Source organism: Hevea brasiliensis, chromosome 8 (assembly GCF_030052815.1).
Source record: "Hevea brasiliensis isolate MT/VB/25A 57/8 chromosome 8, ASM3005281v1, whole genome shotgun sequence".
NCBI classification, from domain to species: Eukaryota; Viridiplantae; Streptophyta; class Magnoliopsida; order Malpighiales; family Euphorbiaceae; genus Hevea; species Hevea brasiliensis.
Genome location: NC_079500.1, coordinates 92,005,145 through 92,025,815, shown reverse-complemented (window position 1 = coordinate 92,025,815; position 20,671 = coordinate 92,005,145). Strand labels below are relative to the sequence as shown.

The 20,671-nt window shown below is 28.8% G+C and overlaps 1 protein-coding gene across 1 annotated transcript; it reads right to left on the bottom strand.

Moving 5' to 3' along the window:
* Positions 1-255: 255 nt before the first annotated feature.
* On the bottom strand, positions 256-11,361 carry LOC110652251 (uncharacterized). Its single transcript, XM_058150804.1, has 5 exons — positions 11,355-11,361; positions 10,321-10,809; positions 9,921-10,070; positions 4,267-4,526; positions 256-1,035 (listed from the first exon to the last, which is right to left on the bottom strand). Exons 1-5 carry the CDS (start codon positions 11,359-11,361, stop codon positions 406-408), a joined length of 1,536 nt encoding a protein of 511 aa, XP_058006787.1. The 3' UTR covers positions 256-405.
* Between the last annotated feature and the right edge of the window lie 9,310 nt (positions 11,362-20,671).

The window sequence follows — 20,671 nt, the reverse complement described above, 5'->3', positions numbered from 1 at the left end:
AGTACAAACTGAGTATAACGTGCATTACATGTTAAAAAATGACTAGTCATATACAAATATGCAAGAGTAAATATAAGCAATTCATAAGTATATGCTATTCATTCTGGTAAATCGCACAATAGACAAAGTATATTACCTAATAAAAATATTATATATGGAAAGATTAACCTATGAATTTAGCAACAACAAACAACAACGTCCATGAATAACTTAGACCACACTTTTCACATTTTTTCTTACAATAATACTGCCAATCAATTTCCAAGCACTTACTCACAATCATGTGGGTAGGACGTTCTCACTTTCCGAGTATTAGAGTGATCAGAGAGAGAGAGAGAGAACTCAATGAAGAGTGATAATGTTGCTTTTTTTAACTGATACAATTTAAGGGATCTCTAGAATTTCCTATGCAGAGATAGGATCTTTTTGGAACAGATTCTTTATTTTTCTATCAAACATGCCTGGTCTATACGTGGATACGAAAATCTCAACAAGGAGAGGAAATTGCAAAAATATGAAAACTGTAACTGGAACACTAGCCAACAAAATAGTAGGAATGACAAGCTTTAGATCTCCATCAAGCATTATTATAAGAGTAGCACAAAAGGCTATCATCATGGCTGCAATAGAGAAGAAAAGGGTGGAAAGACCAATGATTAACTTTTTAGGCAATGACTTGAGGAAATCCCCTTCTGCATAACGTGAGGTTAAGACTCCTAAAAACATTAATACAGAAGTAGAGGCCGCAAATAAGGAAATTGCATCAGCTGTTACGAAAACCTTGAATGCCTTTTTATGTAAAAATATTGGATAGCCGCTATCTTGAATATTACCTCCAGGGACAGTAAATGCAGCTGTAAACATAATTGTAATGATAAGAGCACCTACAACAGAACAGGATTTTGCAATTCCCTTTATCCATTTCTCTGCTTCTTCCATCAACTGCTTATGGCTATTAGTAAACAATTGGCTTGGTGTTTCACCATGATCGTTGACGTATTGTTTGAGTGCAGGGTATACAATGCTTTCCACTTCCTACATTGAAACGTTAAATAGTTCACCACATATCATATTAAAATATTTTGATCTACTGTATATTATAAAGTTAATATATATATACACTAAAGTATGAATTTCCAACAACACAAAGGGAGTATTTATTTCCACAACTCAATATAATAGGACTATAACTCAAATAATAAAAGGACTAAAACACCCTTAAATATTTGTACTTTATAAACAAAATAAAAAATATGAGAATCTCATTTAAAATTGTCACCATATTTATATGCTATATTTTATTATTAGTCAACTTTAAAACAAGGCAAAATTTTTAAAACATTTTAATTAAATTAAAATAAGAACTTTGTAGCCTAGCTATATAAAAATAAGAATTTTGCAAATTTATTCTTAATAAAAAAAAATAATTCTCCAAATAAATTATACCTTAACACTATCAATTATTGTTAAATAACTTATTAAATACAAAATACTTATTCTCATTAAGGGAAAAAAAATTTAATAATATACTCTTGTCGAGGTATGCATTATTCACTCATTATTTTATAGGGACAAGTACGTTTAGGTATCATATAGTTTATGCATTTTATTTAAAGGGAGATAAGTTTTTTTTTTTTTTTTTTTTTAAGTTGGGGGGGCACTTAAGGGCATGTGGTATAATGTTGTTATTACTTAAGGGATAAAATGACTAATAGTGCTAAACATGTGCTGATGCAGTACTTATGTGGCACTAACATGACATATATTTAAGTATGCTTTTTCAAAAAATTTTGATTAATGCCCATTTCAAATTATTATCTTCATTTTTCTTTGAAAAAAATTTCCCTTCCTTTTTCTTGTGTTCTTCTTTAGCTGATCCATCCTATAATGCCTCGGCCAAACTACATCGTATTGTCTTTTGGGCACCATCATATGCTTCAAAATGTGCAATGCAGTTTGGCAAGCACGTTCTTATGAAAATCCTTCACCTTTCCTCCTTTTTGAAGTGGAATGGTTCATTCCTACCAGCCTTCACCTAGAAGCTTACTATCTATGGCAAAGTTAATGATCCTCAATTCTGACACCACATGGAGAAATTTTTTGCTCATATTTAACAATTCATTTTAAAGTTGTGAATCTTGCAACTTATTTTGGATTTTAGGAATAGCTTTGAGAAATATAGAAAGAGATAGACAGAGGAGAGACAATTAGAGAAACACAAGAAAGAGAGGTTAAAATGAGGAGAGAGAAAAGAGAGAGAGGGAGAGAGAGATGGATAGAGGGAGAAAAAATGGAGAGAGGGAGAGAGAATTAAATATAAAGAGAGAGAGAGAGAGAGCAAATAGATTAGAAATAATTATAATATTTAAACATTTATTTGTCAAAATATAAGAACTTATTTGTAAATCGAAGGAGAAAGTATACTTAAGTGTCTTATACTTTCAAATTTTTATCATTCACAGCCTAAGCTTTCTTTCTTTCTCCTCTTTTTTTTAAGCACTTAAAAAACACGTGCTTTTAGCCTCTTGCACCTAGGTTCAAAAATAAATAATGCTGACTCGCCATCAACATTAGTGCCACATCAATGCACAATCACCATATCAATTCACATATCTCCACATCAGTGCATGTCTAATACTATTGGTCACTTTATTCCTTAAGTACTAACGGCATTACACCATGGGTCCTTAAATGCCAAAAAAAAAGTCATTTTTAATAAAACATACAAGCCATGGGTACCTAAGTGTACTTTTTCTAATTTTATATATAATTATTTTATAATATTAATGAATATATAATTATCCACGAGCAAACAACTTTTAACATAATCCTTAAAAATAAAATTTTTTAAAAAATTAAATGCTTAAATAAATAATACATAATTATGAATTGTATGTTAATTGAAAAAATTAACATATTTATATTTATTTTTTTTATAAATATGTAAAAAGAGAACTTTAAAAAAATTAAATCGATGAAAATTTAAATATTTAAATAAATATTACATAATTATCAATTATATCTTAATTTAAGAAATTAATATATATATATAGAGAGAGAGAGAGATTTCTCTTAAAAAAATATAAATAAAGAAAACAAATATTATTTTTTATTTTATTCTTTTATCTAAAAATAAAAACAAGAACGTAGTTTAAACTACTAATATGGATAATTATTTGAAATTGGATTTAAATATTTTTTTAATTATAATTTTTTTAAAGGTGTTTTAGCCTCTTATTGAATTGTTTATTAAATTGATTGTAGCCTTACTAAATTAAATTGTGGATACGGGTACTCCCCTGATGAATTTTCATTATTTTTTGTCATTTCTTTCAGCTTTATATTAAGGTTTTGTTTGTTTTATGAAAAATATTTTTATGGTTAAAGGTAAATAGAGAATATTTATCTTAACTTATAAACTAATCAAATCAGCCTATAAGTTCTAAAAATAAATTTACTTGTTTGTTTATAATAACTTTTAGGATTATAAGCTAAAAAAAAAAAAGTTGGGAGAGATCAACTTTTCATTTGGGTATTTATAAGCTAGTTTGACCAATTATTTTATCATATTATTCTTATTTAATTTTTAAAATTTTACTATAAATCTCATTTAATATCATTTTTAGTTATTTTAATAATAAATGTGCTTAGAAGCTATTTTTCACTAAACACTTGAATTGATTATCAATAACTTATACATACTTTATTCTAACATGTAACTGTTTAAAATTTTAAATACTTATAAACTCAAATTAGTGTTTATAAGCTGATTTTTATAAGATAAATCAAACACTATTTAAGCAGTTTTTAAGAAAAATGACTTTCTCTATTCAAGAGAGGAAGTTATTTTTAATCTTATTAAAATGTGAAAATGCTTATACATGTAACCAAATAATGAAACAATGAAAAACATTTTCTTTGGAAAATAATTTTCATGAAAAATATTATATATATATATATATATAAATTATTTTTCAAAAAATAAACAAAGCCTAAAATGAATTTCCTTTTCTGCTTGCGGTGAGAGCATACCCCATTTCTTCTCATCTATTTAAAAAATCAACAAACACTAAATTGAAGTTGTGAAGGAGGATTACCTTTTACTATTGTATCTCTCTTTGCATTTGCAAAGCTGCACCTGATATATGAGCTAACCGATTAGGGGGTGCTAACATGGCAGCAAGATGTAATATGTTATTGTTACTCATCGTACCCAGAAATCATCAAATACTTCCATTTACCAGCCGCATATATAAGGTTGAAAACCTTTTCTTGTCGAAAACGTATGGCAGCATGAATGGTGCTCTTTTGGAAATCATATCGACATGCCAAAAAGGAAGGATTGGCTTTGATTATCTCAATAACTATTTCAATTATTCCATGCTCAATGGCATTAAAGAAAGCCAAATCTACTCCTTTTTTGGCGATCTCCAAATCAGGTCTAGCAGAAATTTCTTTAGATATACTTTGTAAAAGTTCCAGAGCATAGGAGCGGGTCAACTTCATATCATAAATTTGCTTCAATCCTTCATTTGAAAGCAAATCAAAGGCAAGAGTGAGAAAATTGATAAACTTGATTCATTTACCTAAAAAAAGTGAAATTATATATATATTGTTAGAATTATGACTCAAAATCCTAATGGGATTTGGAGAGAGATTTTTTCCTAATTTGAGTAGGAGAAATATTCTATTTCCTATAATGAGTAGAACTCTTATTTTAGTGTTATTCCTAAATTGAGTGAGACTCCTAATCAGATAAAAATTGATTAGAATTAACACTATAAATAGGAAAATGATTCAAAAAGGTTATTTGGTTTTTACCCATTGAAGAAAGTGACTTTCAGCTCATGGAGTGAGGCTGTCGCTTATTATAGAGAGAGCTTTGTCAATTGCTGTGGATTTAGCTCTACCAATTGATGAGGGGCTTTTACCCAGTACAACAAAGAGAGGACTAATTAATATATTTACTATGAGCAGTTTGATGTAATGTGGGATCATTTGGGTGTAATTGGGTTGATGGGTAGTATAGCTATGAGCTTGCAATTGATGATTTATTATTGATAATAGTGGAAAATGACATGCCCATGGATGTAACCCTATGTTGAGAGGGTGAACTACATAAATATTAGTATTTTGTATGTTTACTTTATTTCTTTACAGTTTACACGATTCTGCGGTTCACAACATATATATATATATATATATATATATATATATTCAAAGCGTATGATAAGACCCACATACACATATTTCATTATCAGGGAATCATTATTCCTAACTTCGTATAATTTCCCCATAATTGTTTAATATTTACTTTTGCATGATCATCTCTCTTGCCCTCCCCTTCCTGCCTTCTTCCTCTCTAAATTTTTCTTGCTTCTCTCCTCTTTCCCTCTAAATCTAAGTTCAACTTTACCTTTCTTTGAAAATTTCTAGATCTGCTCTCACTTTTTCTTTCCTATTATGCTACCAAAATTTCTTCTGTGCTGGAGTCGAGTTCTAGAGAGATGGAATCATTGGCTATTTGAGCACGGTGGTGAAATGTCATATAACTGATATAAACCTTTGGGTTACGTCCAACTCCACATTAGAATAAATATATAAGTAAAAGTGAATTTTGTAGGTATATTAAGCTTGGGAGGAATAGTAGAAAAAAAAAAAAAAAAACAGCCACATAACCAATAAGCTTTAGTTCAGTAGTATTGGAGTTGTTCTAAGACTAGGAGGTATCGAAATTCGAGCCTCAATTAAAAACAATTTTTTAAAAGAAAAAAAGAAATAATGACATGAGGGCGCAAGGAGTTTGTAATAGCCGTTTGTTTTATTTGCACTTCTAGGTGTTGCTTTTCGGTTTGGTGTTTAATGGGCTTGAGGAGTTTATTTTGATTAAATTGTTTGTTGAAAGAGTAATGACAGATCTGGGCAAGGTGATTGAGGAGGCTTGACAATGGACTAATATGGGCAAGGTGGTTGGACAGAGCAACCGCCCCTGCACAAGCACAAGGGATAAAGAATACTGTGCCAGACGGAGAGAAAGGAGAAAGAGAGAGGCTGAAGACAAAAGAGGAAGGGGTAGGAATAAGATAAAAAGGCTTGGGGAAGGGTATCTAGGCAAATTTATTTGTTTTTAACTGGTAAACTTACTATAGCAGGTTAAAAATGATTTTTTTTAATCAGATTAAAGTTTAGAGAACTCATTTAATAAACTGAAATTAAAGAATAAAAATAAAACAACCTTCAAAGTTAAGGGACAATTGATAAAAATGACCAGTGTTTAATGCTACGTTTGGGTAAAAAGTGGGTTTAGAAAAGCAATAGGGGAGAAAGAAAAGGAAGGTATAGAATGTGAAGGGAAAGAATCTTGTTGGGACTGGAGTGATAAGTGGGAGTAAAAAAAATATAATTATAATTATAGCCTTACTTATATTAAAGAATAAAAAGTATAGTTGGATGAATAAATATACGGGCATACAATTGGATGGTTTGGTTCCAAATTAAATTGAACAGTAAAAAAATATCAAACTACTATAAAATGGAAACCAAATTGAATCGATTCAATTCAATTCAGTATGTTGGTTTTAAACAAAATTTCTCCTTACCAAATGAACAAAATGGCGTCGAGAGGAATCTCTACGATCATACCAATTTTATGAGTGTCGGCAATTTTAAATTTAGACTTCCCCCTTGGTCCCTCACTATATATAAGTCTCCACCAACAATATTTACAAATTTACAACAATCTCAATTCTTTCTTTAATGTATTCACTCAAGCAAAGTTGAAGCAAAGAAGTAGAATTTTATTTTTATTTTTTTAAAAAAGATATTGTTTAGAATTATTTTGCTTTAAATTATGTTATGGGTTTACAGTTTTATAATATATATATATATATATATATATATATATATATATATATATATATATATATATATATATATATAATTTATCCTTTTATTGGTATATTAATTTAAATAAAATAGAAAATAATTTATTAATTAATTTATTTTAAAATTTTAAAATTAAATGATATATAATTACTATTAAAAATTAAAATATTAACACTTAAAAAAATATAATTAATCAAAGCTTTTATTATTAATAAAATTTTATAATATGATTATAAAAATATAATATATAAAAAATATATATTAAATTATATTATTAAAATAAAACAATAAATAAATTCTCGCTTTGCGCCCACAAAATGAGTAGTTTTGTATTATATGTTGTAAGTTTGGGTTACAATTTATAATTTTAGAGTAGAGATCATAGATATATTTGGAGTATCTATTTAGAGTAATTATATAATATATCTAAATATAGTTAGTATATCTTTAACTAATATAATTCAATAAGAAATATAATTAGATTAAAATATTTATATTAATATTTCGATTAATGTGTTTAGATTAATATATTTAATAATTTAATATAAAAAATGCGTGATATAAGTAAATGAATTGCATTTATAAATTTAATAATTTAAATTGAAGTTATTTTATGTATTTGTTTAGAAATTATATTTTTTTAAAATATTTTTATTATTTGGAGTATATATGTTATAATCTAATAGATTTAAATTAATATATTTTTAAATTAATATATTTTGTAAATAAATATAATGATTTGAATAATATATGCATGTTTAGGTATATTTGAATTAATATACTTTGTAAATAAATATAATGATCTTAATAATATATTTAAAATAAATTTTTAGAACAATATTTTTAATATAAATTAATATAATTGTAAATAAATTAATATAACATATGTAAATTTGTAAACATTGCTAGTGAGGACTTATATACAGACGAGGATGCATTGAGGGACCAAGCAGTAAGTTTGAAAGATTTTATTGGTTAAAGATTTTGTTCAAGTTGCTCGAAGGTAGAGACAATGTTGTTTCTATATGGGCCAAGAAGAAAGTTTGGTTATTTCTTGCTTGATTTCTTGATTCAAAAAGAATTGCACTAGGGAAAGCCAAATTTTCAAGCAGCTTACCAGAAAATGCTAGGATGCTTGAGCCCAAACTCTGCAACTGGGAAAACTCTGCAAAATTTGAAATTCAACTAATTGAAGTGATTTTCGATTCAGTTGTTAAAAAGAAACTATTAGTAATTAATATTCAATTTTTAACAATCGAATCAAAAGTATTCAATTATTGACTAAATTCAATAATTTACTTGGAACTGTCAAAAAATTACTCAACTTAAAAGTTTAAACTTGCAGATAAGGACTTTAAGAATAGTTCTATATCTCTCTATTACACCCCTGCATGCGAAAATCTACTAAGACATATTTGAATAATATGTAATCAAGTTTAGAATGAATTTAGATTTGCACCTTTAATAAAATCGAGTCTCAATACTTATTATCTAGATAAATTTTAACAACTATCTTTACACTTATAAGATTGTAACACTATGGTCTTTTAAGTTTAAAATGTAACTTTCAAATTTTGCACAGTAAAATCCATTTGACTTTCAATTTTTGATTTTCCAGTTAAAAACTAATGTGAACAGCTCTCACATGGTGTTTTGTCAACATTTCTCTCTCCTCTCTTGCGTAAAGTGTAAAATTATTCTCTTCACACTTGAAAAATTATTATGTCTATAGAGAGGAGAATGATTTAATTTACACAGGGCTTGAGAGAGAAAAGAAAAATATTGACTAAGCTCCATGCTGGAACTGTTCAGAGTAGCGTTTAACTGAAAAATCGGTAATTAAATGTTAGAAGGATTTTACTGTACAAAATGTGAAAGTTAATGGGGTTTTATGTTACATTTTCAAGTTGAATGACTGTAATGTTATAACTAAATAAGTTCAGGGATGATTGTTAAAATTTATCTCTTATTATCTAGATTCATTTATATAAATAAATAAGTAATTACATTTGTTTACAGAGGCAAAAGAGAAAATGGTATAATATCTTGTGGTAAAAAGTTCTTTTGTTGCATTTTGCCATTTTCCACAACGGTTATTCGAACATCCCTTGGAGCAGCAGTTGGTTGCACTTGAATACCTTCGGTCAATTCATTAAACAACTTTTAATCTTGAGATGTCATCTCTTAATTACATTCATAAGAACTACTACACCTAGACCTTTATGTCATAGAATTAAAATCAAACAATCTATTGTCTTAATTTAAATGGTAAAATAAGACTAATTTAAAAGTAAATTTCAAATTTTAAATTTTATTCATTTAAAATCTCCTTTTTCATTTTGATAGTAAATGGTTAAGAGGGTCTTTGATTCGGCTGTTAAAAACAGCTGATAACTAATAAACATTCAAACAATTTAATCAAAATATTTAATAAACTTTTAAAAAGATGGCGGATAACTAATAGATAGGTGATAGATATCCTAGCAACTACATTTTGTATCAGCTCTAAAATTAGAATTACTCATGAATTTTACTGTTTTTTTTTTTTTGACCAAAATAACTTTTAACAAAACCCTCTAAAAACATGATATAAAATGAATATGCCGATTGCTTTTTAACAATAACAGACGTTGTACCTTTTTTTTTTTTTTTTTTCCTAAAGGACTTTGTACCTAGTTGATTTCTATGAATTTCATCTATATATAACAAATTTTTACTAAATACTTAGCATAAATCAGTTAACATTAACTATTAGCCATTAGCTAATAGAAGTAGTTATCAGTCATCAACTATCAGCTATATTCACCCGCTAACACTAACAGGTCATAAATTGAAGCAAATGGAATTTCCATATTACCAATGATTAATTTCTTTCTCTATCCCAAAACTTAAAAAAAAAAAAAAAGGAAAATCGAAAGTTTCATGAAAATATCCTATTTGGTGTAAATATCCAAACTTTCATGTTAAAAAAAAAAAAAAAAAAAAAAAAAAAACAAAAAGAAAAAAGAAAACGAGGGAAGGGAGATTTTACTAACCATGATAGATCCACCGTTCCCAAACAGGCAATTCACCGCTGCCGAGGAATAAATCACTCATGCAAGAGAATTCAACTATAGGGATAGTTCCAATATTGGTTTTAGTAAAAGCTAAACGTGGACAACGACGGAGCAACGCCAATGAAACGTCTTGTGTTTGTAACATCAATTGTCAAGGAAACAAAAGAACAAAAGCAAATAAAAATCATCAATAACCTTTGCGTTCAAAAATTTATTCTCTATTATTCCTCACTTACAATAAGCTTCAACCTTTCTTCATATGCTAAAAATAATTTTCAAATTTTGTAGCTTTTAATAAAATATTTTCTTCTATAAATATTTTTCATGGAAAATTTATTTTCTAAGGAAAAAAAAAAAGAGCTCGAGAATTCAATCTTACCAAACATCTTGGTGAAAAGAGAGACGCAGAGAAGCCAAGCTCCGAAAGTTCCATTCTCTGGAAGTAGCAATTCGAAAGGAGTATTAGAGTATAGAAACCAAGTGGTATCCCTATGGCCATTGTGACATGCATTGGCGATAGGCAAATATGCATCTGCTGCAATTGTAACCAACTTTTTGTTCTTCTTAATCAACAACTCCACAATCCTAGTGGCTCCAATACCAGCAGCCAAAAATAGAGCAGTCTCCTTACCATCATCGACCATTTCCAAGTCTTCTTCTGACATCAACTCCACTATCTTCTCCACAAGCTCTATGTTCCCCGTTATAGTTGCAAGATGAAGGGCTGGCCTGCCGTCGGAAAATGCTATCCTTCTGTTTATTGTCTCTGGATGATGGTGAAGGAAGCTTTCAACAGCAACCAAATCCTCTTTCACTATAGCTTGGCACAAAGGCCGATATTGCACGCATTCATCGTCACTGCAGCTCTCTGTAATTTTAACTAATTAATTAAAGTCATCCCACACAACGCTTAAAACTTTTAAGTTACTATAACATAGTGTTTAAAAAGTGAATAAAATATATCAAAATATTGTAATTAACTATAAAATATAGAAAATATATAATGGATAAAAAAATAAATGGTAAAAATATAAAAATAAATAAATCATGTTCATATATTTTTTTCATTAACTACCTCTTTAATTAAAGCATTTTAATATAATAAAAAATTGTTATGATCACCATATCATAATTAAGCAATTTATTATAATATGTTATCACTAGAATTAAAAATTATTCACAATAAAAATATATTATGACATAAATTTTCATAATAATCATATATATATATGAATGATAACAAAGTAATGATCTTTATAAAATAAATTTCTAGAAAAATTATTAAGAGATAAATACTTATTATTTTTAAGAAATTTGATTTTAAATCCATATTTATTGCAAAAGTTTTGTATTATTAAGAAAAGTATGTTAATAAAATGCAAATATTAATTCCAATGCATCATTATCACTTACCATCCATCAATTTTTTTTCTTTGAAATTTTGAAAAATAAATAAGAAATAGTTATTGATTATACCTATACTTAAAAAGAAAAAAAAATAGTGAAGAAAAAAAGTGAATGGTACAGTTGAAAGGCATTGCAAGTGAGGAGAAAAAAAAATTAAAACATAGTGTGTTGTAATTGTAATTATAATAAGGCCACATATCATGAACAAAATTAATATCTAATGGTTAATAATGGGTTTTTAGTAAAGCCCATAAAAATTAGTGAATCAAAATGAGACTAAATAAAGAAATTGTGTTTAGGCTTATTGGGTTAGTTGATATTGAATTAAAATAAGACTAAATTAATGAATTTAAATAGTAAATAGATAGGTTAATCCCGGAAGAGGGAGGACTGTAAATGAAATTGAGGGTGCATAACTCCAAAAAGCTGAATGTTACATTATAATTTTTTAAAGTCTAGGGAGCAGTGGCCCCGCCGACGATGAGCCTCTACACGGATCAAATATTTTATTATTAAAAAAAAATTAAATAATTAACTTGTTGGCATCGGTCATCAGCGCCAATGATGAAGTTTGGTCGAAGTAGCAAAATAGGGAAGGGCAGTGGCTAGACAGAAAATCAAAACGCGGGGGGTTCTCACGTGCTGAAACTGAAAGGGGGAAGGATGAGCCTCGACGCAATTGTGCCTAGATCATTTTTCTTTCTTTCTTTTTTTTTTTAATTAATATTAAATTAATATATAATCAAAATAAATCTATTGATAAAATATCATATTAATAAAATAATATTTAAAATTCAAAATTTATTATTATTATTATTATTATTATTTTTTCAAGTTGTTACCGATTAAAATTTAATTAATAATAAATAATATATAAAATTAATTTTTTAATAAATTTAATAAAATAAAATTATTTTATGTATAATAATTATTAATTAATTGAAAAAAAAAGGGGATAAATGATGATTTTATTCTATTTGAGAGAGAAGAGAGAATAGCTAAAGAGTAATTTTATTATTTTTAACCTGAAAATCTATCATTTTAATTTAAAGAGATTTAAATAAAATTAAAATTTATAAATTTTATAGTAATAAATTAATAAATTTGATTTGCCAATTATCCGATTAGTTTATACCAATTTTAATTGGATTATTTAAAATAAAGGTTTATGAGTTAAGCTATACCAAATCAGATTTCAATTTCTGATTCAATCGATCGGATTAGACTAACCATTCTTCTGATCCGGATTTAATAACTATAATTTTAACTGTCACTTATAATAAGTTAATAATTATTTAATATTTTTAGTAACTATAAATAATTTAATCATGTAAAATTATATCTTAGTTTAAATAAAAAAAAATAAAGTTAAACAGCTAATAATTGATAAATAGAACTTTTGACATAGCCTATTATAAGAATTAAAATAATTGATATTTTAGTATTATCAAACACGCTGATCTTGACATAGCCATTGAAAGTCAAAAAGCTAACACCCACCTAATTAATTGGTTAATGCGTTTTCACTGTGTTTTTGGCTACAGTGATCCTGAATAGCCAAATCTTTCTAAGTGTTGACAATTTAATCTAAACGTTTAAATTAATCAAATTTATAAAAATTGTTAAAATTTTATCTAATTTCGTTGTTAATTGAATATTAAACTCTATTTTTCTATTTGTTTACAACTACCATTAAAAATCTAAATTTATTACATTCATCAACTTTTCAATTATTATATTTTCATAATCAATGAGCATCAAATAGTGATAAGATTTAGCATTAGTGAGCAAAAAGAATATATGACTAAAATCATATAATTTGACTAAATAGGTAAGAATTTTGATGCACTATGAATATCAAAATAAAGTTTATAAGTAATTGATAGTAATAATGAGATTGGATCTACTAGAGAATGAAGTGAAAAAATATATTAAAAAAAATTGGAGAAAATTACAACAATATTTCACAATTTCGAAATATTTGGATAAAATTTTTATAAATTTTAAAAATTTGATAAATTATATCAAGATTTAAAAGTTTAGATTAGATCGCTAAAACATGAAAACTTTTGGCTTATTTTTATAATTAGGCCTTTTCTTTTTCATTATGTCGAAAGATATCTATAAACTATAAGCAATATTTGCTTAATGCAAGAATAAAATTCTCTATCTCTATCTCTACTTAATACCATATATATAAATGGTGAAACCCTTAATTAATTTTCAAGATAAGAATTAACGCACCTTTATCTTTATCATCTTCATCTTCATTTTGTGGCTGTGGCTTGTGCTTGTCGGCCAAAGTATCCCAACAAAGTTTAGCAGAGTCGATTTCTCTAATCTGAGAAAGTATTTCTGATGAGCAGGAAATTAGAATAGCATGCAAAGCAGCGGCATTCTTTTTCCTCCAAGCCTTGAATTCAACGTCAGCCTCATGGGGATTAGGAGGTTCAGTGTTTGCTTCAACTGTATCCCACATATCATGAGCTATCAAATAGTTTTTAATGCAAGCACTCCAGTTTTGATAGTTTTCTCCTGTTAAAACTAATGATTGGGGTGCCATACTTCTTTCCATGCTTAATTTCTCGGCTTAACTCTGCTGCAATACAAGGGAAAGATGAAGAAAATAGTGAAAAAAAAAAAAAAAAGCTTAAGAAGGAAGAAGAAAAAGAGATGATCTTTTAATTAACGAAATAATTAACAACTTACAAGGGCTTATATATAATCTATAATCTTTCTATAATCTATCTATAATATATATATAAATGTATGAAAGGGGAATATTTTAATTGCCTAAAATACCCTTAATTCTTTATTTCATTTATAATTATATTTTTATTATTTAAATTAATTTTAAAATTTATATAAATTTAAGATTTTTAGTCTTAATTATTTTGTATTATGACAATAAAGGACTAAATTTATAATTGGCTACTAAAAATTAATATATTCTAAACAAAATTAAAAAAATCCTAAAATTAAAAAAAAAGGAAAATAATAGATAGAAATTTATTTTATAATATAATTCTATTAAATTTGAAAAGTAATATAAATTTATTCTAAAATATTAAATTAGAAAAGGCTAATAGATTTTTATAAACGGATAAAAATTTTTCTTGAAATAAAAATATTTTATTATTATTTATAAATAATTAAATATTTACAAATTTCTATAAATAGAATTTTGAATCTAAAATAAATTAGAAAAAAGAAGTTAGAAAATAAAATGAAATAAATATAAAATAGATATTTATTTTGCTTTCTTACTTTGCCTGGAAAATCTTTTGAACTTAAATTTATTTAGAAAAAAAAAATCTTAAAATAAATCCTTTTTTAATTCAAAGGTTCTGAAAAACCGTAGCATATCAAAAGTAAGTTTAGTTTTCTTATTAAACAGATTTTTATTTATTTATTTATTATCATAGTTAATATGAAATTAAAGGAAAAAAAAAAATTCTACAAGTCTACAATTTTATCTTAATATTTAAAAATAACTATAAAAAAATATCTTTTTTTGTAAAAAATTGTGTACTGATCCATCATATACTACTATTATTTAATCTTAAAAATATATTCTTATTATGTAATAATAATAATATTAAAAAAATAAATAATTAAATTTAATTAATTATCGAAAAATAGTATATCTTAAATCAGATAAAAATATCATAAAATTGAAAAAAAAAGAGAGAATAATTAAAAAAATCTCTCTATATATATAATTAGGAGTTTAATAAATTCTCATGTGGCAGTATTTAAATGGGATCACAAGTATTTAATGTTGGGTTTGTATAAGATTGTGATCAATGAAATTACAAAACTATAGTAATGTGCACCTTTATATGCTTCTTCTGTTGCATATGAAGATGACCTAAATTAAAGTTGGATAGAATGCTTGGTATTCCTTTATGATTAAATAATAGAAGTTTATAAAATTATGCTTTTAATTCTTTCTCTTTCTCCACACCTATCTCTGCATTATCTATTTTATGTGTTTATAATTTTAACTTCAATGGTTAATTAGTAAATTACACTCCCTTATGAATGTAGCTTTTTATTCGTAAAAATAATTTTTAGTTCTCTTATGATGGGAAGATGCATTATTTTCTAATGCATTAAGGTGTAGTAAATGATTTCTGGGATTTAAATTGGCATCCTAGTTTACGAGTAGTGTTGCCTCATGAACAGTTGAAACCTACTAGGGTCAGGGCATTAATTTATGATTTTCTAATTTTGAACTTGTGAGCAATATCTCCCATCTAATTTGGCAAATTAATGTTTTGCTTGGCACTGTCGAGGCTTGACTTGTATTTGTTTTTGTCTGACCATATTATGATACAATACAATGAGATATTTGCAGAGATTTTTTCAGTTACTATCCAATAAACTAGGAATTGTCACTATTCAGGAATACTCCTTTAGGTGAAAGAAGACTAGTCTGCATGAAAGATTTAAACATCTATATAACTATTTAACAATAATAATTGATATTGCCTGAAGTTCTTGGATCAAAGATTGGTTTCAACAATGCCTACAACAATTAAAGATGAGACGTTAGTGGCTTAAGTAGAATTACTTTGACGCTTAAGTCAACAAATGTCAAAGGAAATAGCAAATATTGAGAAAAATAAGGGAATTGAATTACTTACCTTGACCAATGTCATAAGCTGTATTTACAAGGGAGAGTGTGGTGCCTTTTCACCACAAAAGGGATTTTGCTGGCTCATATGTAATTATTTTCTTTCGTGTATTTCGAAAACGCCACTTGTACAGCGAGTTTCTCGATGGAAACATATAACACATCCTATCGACATGCATCCGACTTTTAAACTATATCCGAACACCTTATCTTATCCGAGCATCCTGCATTTTATTCGAACTTCTTATCTCTTGTACGAACACATTGTGTATTGGCCAAACACCTCATATCTTTTCCAAACATATCATGTCCTGACTGAACACTTTATGTATTTATATTTATTTTTATTTTGGTACATTGAAGAAAATCAAAATATATGAAATTGAAATTGCTAAGAAAAAAAATCTTCTTTAATTTATTAAAAAAAAAAAAAGAAAACTTGCCAAATAAAAAATATATATATTTCAATTACATGGTAAAAATCATTGGTATTTGTTAATTGATACAACTCCAATCTAAATTTTAAAGCAAAAAATCAATAAAAAAATCCAAACAATATTTTAATTGCTAGTTTTTTTTTTTTCATGTAATCTAATTACTTTTTGGCTTATAACTATTCTAATATTGACTATAGTAAAGATGTTTCATTGCTGCCCAATCCTTAGAATCGACATTGATTTTTGGTAAGATTCATGTTACAATCATTCTTCAAATAAAGATCTTAATTTTAGTTATGATTGTATTTTGTAGAAGTTCAATATAAAAACTAACATATTTTTACTTTGCTATTTGCTTTTGTTATGAAATGATTTGAATACATTTATGTGAGTTTTTTTGTACATTTATCAACATATCTTTAAGAAATATGCACAAATAAAGTAAGACAATGATTGTTGCGGAGTTTATCTTGTAAATTAAAATTGTTATAAATAATTTATTTCAAATTAATATTGTCTAAGACACTTGCGGCTTGCCAAATTTGTGGTCCTGAAAAAAGTATGCTAATTAATTAATTAGGGCTTTATGAAAATAATTTAATTAGCATCCTATGTATGTTAATTTAACAAAATATATTTTTTTTTATTAAAATGATTTAAAAATATTAAAAATAAAAACTCGAAATTAAATATCTTTAATTATATATATATATATATATATATATATATATATATATATATATATATATATATATATATATATATATATCGATTTCACTAAATAAAATAATCATTCTTGATTTTATCATCCACATATTATCATCCACATACCTAACTTTCAATTCCTAAACCCAATCTTGATTTTAGCTGTGCGAAATAAATTTTCTTAGTTATATGTCATTTTCGCACAAAGTTGGATATGGAAAAAGGATTATAACAAACCCCAATTAATTTTAAATTAAGGTTTAATTTTTTTTTTTTTTTTGCTAATATTTTTTCTTGCAGCATGTGAGACTCACAGAGAAATGAAAATTTTAAAATATATAATCGAAAATTGTGTTTGAATTCAATTACCAATTATAATTTATATTATTTGTCCATGTAATGAAATTGTTATTATTTATATAGCTTAAATTTTAAATATATCTTTGTAATCCGATTTATAATCTAACTCAAAAATTTTGTATTACGACCTAATACTCTCTGTAGTATGGACTAATATAAATATTATATTTCCTGTATATTATGATAGTGTTGTAAAAAAATTTGAAAAACACATTAGATTAGAGTTTAAAAGTTTTTGGTGATTTTATCTTACTTTGTCACTAATTTAACTTTTAAAAATAAATATATTTATTTCTAAAAATAAGTTTTAGAGACAAAAAAATTTTGTTCTTTATGGAGCAATAGAAATGGGTGCTGTACCCGGCAGTGTCTCAATAGCAAACTCAACTTCCCTTTCTGGTGGCAAACCAGGCAACTCTTCAGGAAATACTTCTGGGAAGTCTCTCACTGTGGGTATGTCACTCAAGTTTGGCTTAGCCTGCCTAGTATCCACCACATGTGCTAGGTAGGCTTCACAGCCTTTTCTCATCATTCTTCTTGCAACTGTGGCTGAGATGACATTGGACAAGAAATCTGTCCTTTCCCCCACAACTGTGATCTCATTACCCTCTGAAGTTTTTAGAGAAATTCTCTTCAATTTGCAATCAACTATTGCCTGATGACGTGACAACCAGTCCATTCCCAAAATCACGTCAAACTCATGGAAGGGCAACTCAATCAAGTCTGCCAAGAATTCATACCCCTGAATCCTCAACGGGCAACCTTTGTATACTTTGTTCACCACTACACTGTGGCCTAATGGATTAGTGACCAGAATGTCTTGGTCACTTTCCCCTACCAGTATCCCCCTTTCTACGGGTAGATTGATGCAGATGTATGAATGAGTGGATCCTGGATCCACCAATGCATGCACAGGTGTAGTGTAGAGGAAGAACGTACCCCTGATGACGTCCGGGGCATCTTGCTCCTCCTGAGCTCTCAAGGCATAAGTTACGCGGGTGGTGCATTATCTGGCCTCTCTGCTGGCTCAGATGCAGGCCTCTGAGATGGTCCCACAACTTCAGATTTACCAGACCTTCTACCCCTTGGTGGTGCAGGAGCAGGTCTGTCTGCTTGTGTTGGAGCAGCTGTAGTGGTTCTGCGTGGACAGTTTCTCAACTGATGCTCTGTTGACCCACACCTCAAGCAAGCACCAGTCATTCTCCAACACTCCCCCTTATGCCATCTTTGACAGTGTGGACAGGCAGAAGATGCCGGGGCTGGTCCCCTGAACCCCATCCCTGGAGAGCTGCCCACTGATGGTGTGGACTGACCTCTCCTAGGGGTGAATCGTGGCACTGGCCCCGAGGTGACCACGGCCCCGTGGGCGACCAGAACTCTGTGCAGGAGGACCCTTGAACTTCTTCCCTGATGCAGGAGCTGAACTAGACTGACCCGGTCCCCTCTTCTGCTGTCTCTCTCTTCTAGTCCACTCACTAATTCTCACTTTTTCAACCTTTATGGCAGCTTCCACTAACTTGGTAAATTCGGTGATTCCCAAGGCAGTGAGCTGGATCTTGATGTTATCATTTAGTCCCTCTTCAAATCTCTTGCATCTTTAAGCTTCATTTGGGACTATCTCCTTCAGAGCGGCTTAATCGGACGAATTCTTTCTCATATTCGACCACGACATTTGTCTCTGCCTCGAGTTAATAAATTCCCTTCTTCTCTCTTCTAGGTATACAGTACCCACATACTTCTTCTTGAATTCGAGAAAGAAATCCCAAATTCTGACTTCATTTGCACTTCATGAACTTGTGTCCCACCACTCATAAGCATCATCTTGCGGTAAAGAGATGGCGACTTCGTGTTTTGCTCTGGAGTGCGGTGAAGTTGTTTTAAGACTCTGCCTGTTCTGTTCAACCAATTCTACCGCAATGAGTCATCTTCTCTCTTGCCATAGAAATCCACAGCCCCAAATTTTCTTAACCTGTCCAGTTGTGACTGCTGCTGTGGCGCTGGTGGTGGTGGTGTTGGTCCTGGCATTACCCGACCATCTGTCTAAAGAAGTCGGCCATTTGTTGGAACATGGCACAGGGAGGTGAGCGGCTCTGCTTGAGTGGCGAGCAGATTCTCTCATGCCCCAGGCCTCACTGCTGCAGTGGAGCATGACTCTCCACTTCCTCCTCAACGGCTCTCTGAGATGAAGGATCCATATCCTATTCAAAATAAGAAAGATAAACAGATCTGCGTTAGTGTCACCTCGACTCTTACAAATGCAATGCATGGTATGGACTCAATCTAGGCCCGAAGCGCCTAAACCGTGCTCGATACCACTAAATGTGACACCCTTACCCGTGTATACGATATACGAGTAAGTAATGCCACACGGTGTATCGGCACACTCTACTATTCCTCAATTAATTTAGACAATGCTTTTGCATATAATTTAATGAAATACAATTTATTTAATCAATTTATCAAAAGTATTGTTCATTTAAGGTTAGAAAATTTCTGAGAGAAAATTCAGTGAATCTGCTAAAAATTGAGAAAACCGTTCTTCGGAACCTGTTAAAAACACTTCCAATAAAAAAATTCATTCATTCTCAACTTCAATATCATCACAAAACTCAATATCAAGATTTCAACAATTTTTCAGTTTCAGGTTTCAACAACCTTTTCATTTCTCATATACAAGCAATAAATACATGCTCAAATCTTGCATTCATAGTCATAACTTTCATTATTTACATAAACATCAAAATATATTACATGAGTTCAAATACATATGAAAAAAATGCAAATCTGCTACAAAATATCAAAATGACAAAATGACACCTAGTGCCCTACCGATGCACTGCAGGTAGTGAGGTGACACAGACACTGAGCAGAACTGTCAGATGGACTCACCCAGTCTGTGGTCTACTGGGCTCACGATCGGGATCTCCAGTACCTACGCGTGGCAAAAGCAACGCGCTAAGCAATAATGCTTAGTGGTGCAATAATATAATAGAAGAAAATAGCAAGAAAATAAATGTGTATACAATGTGTATGCTTTCTTTGTTTGATCTTGGTATATTCATTAATTCATTAACTTTGTTCACTTTTATTCATTTGGTTGCCCCAAGTAACCTACACTAGACGACTGGACTGGATAACGGGTAAACTGGCGCTGGGTACCTAGTACCTCGGGCCGTCACACC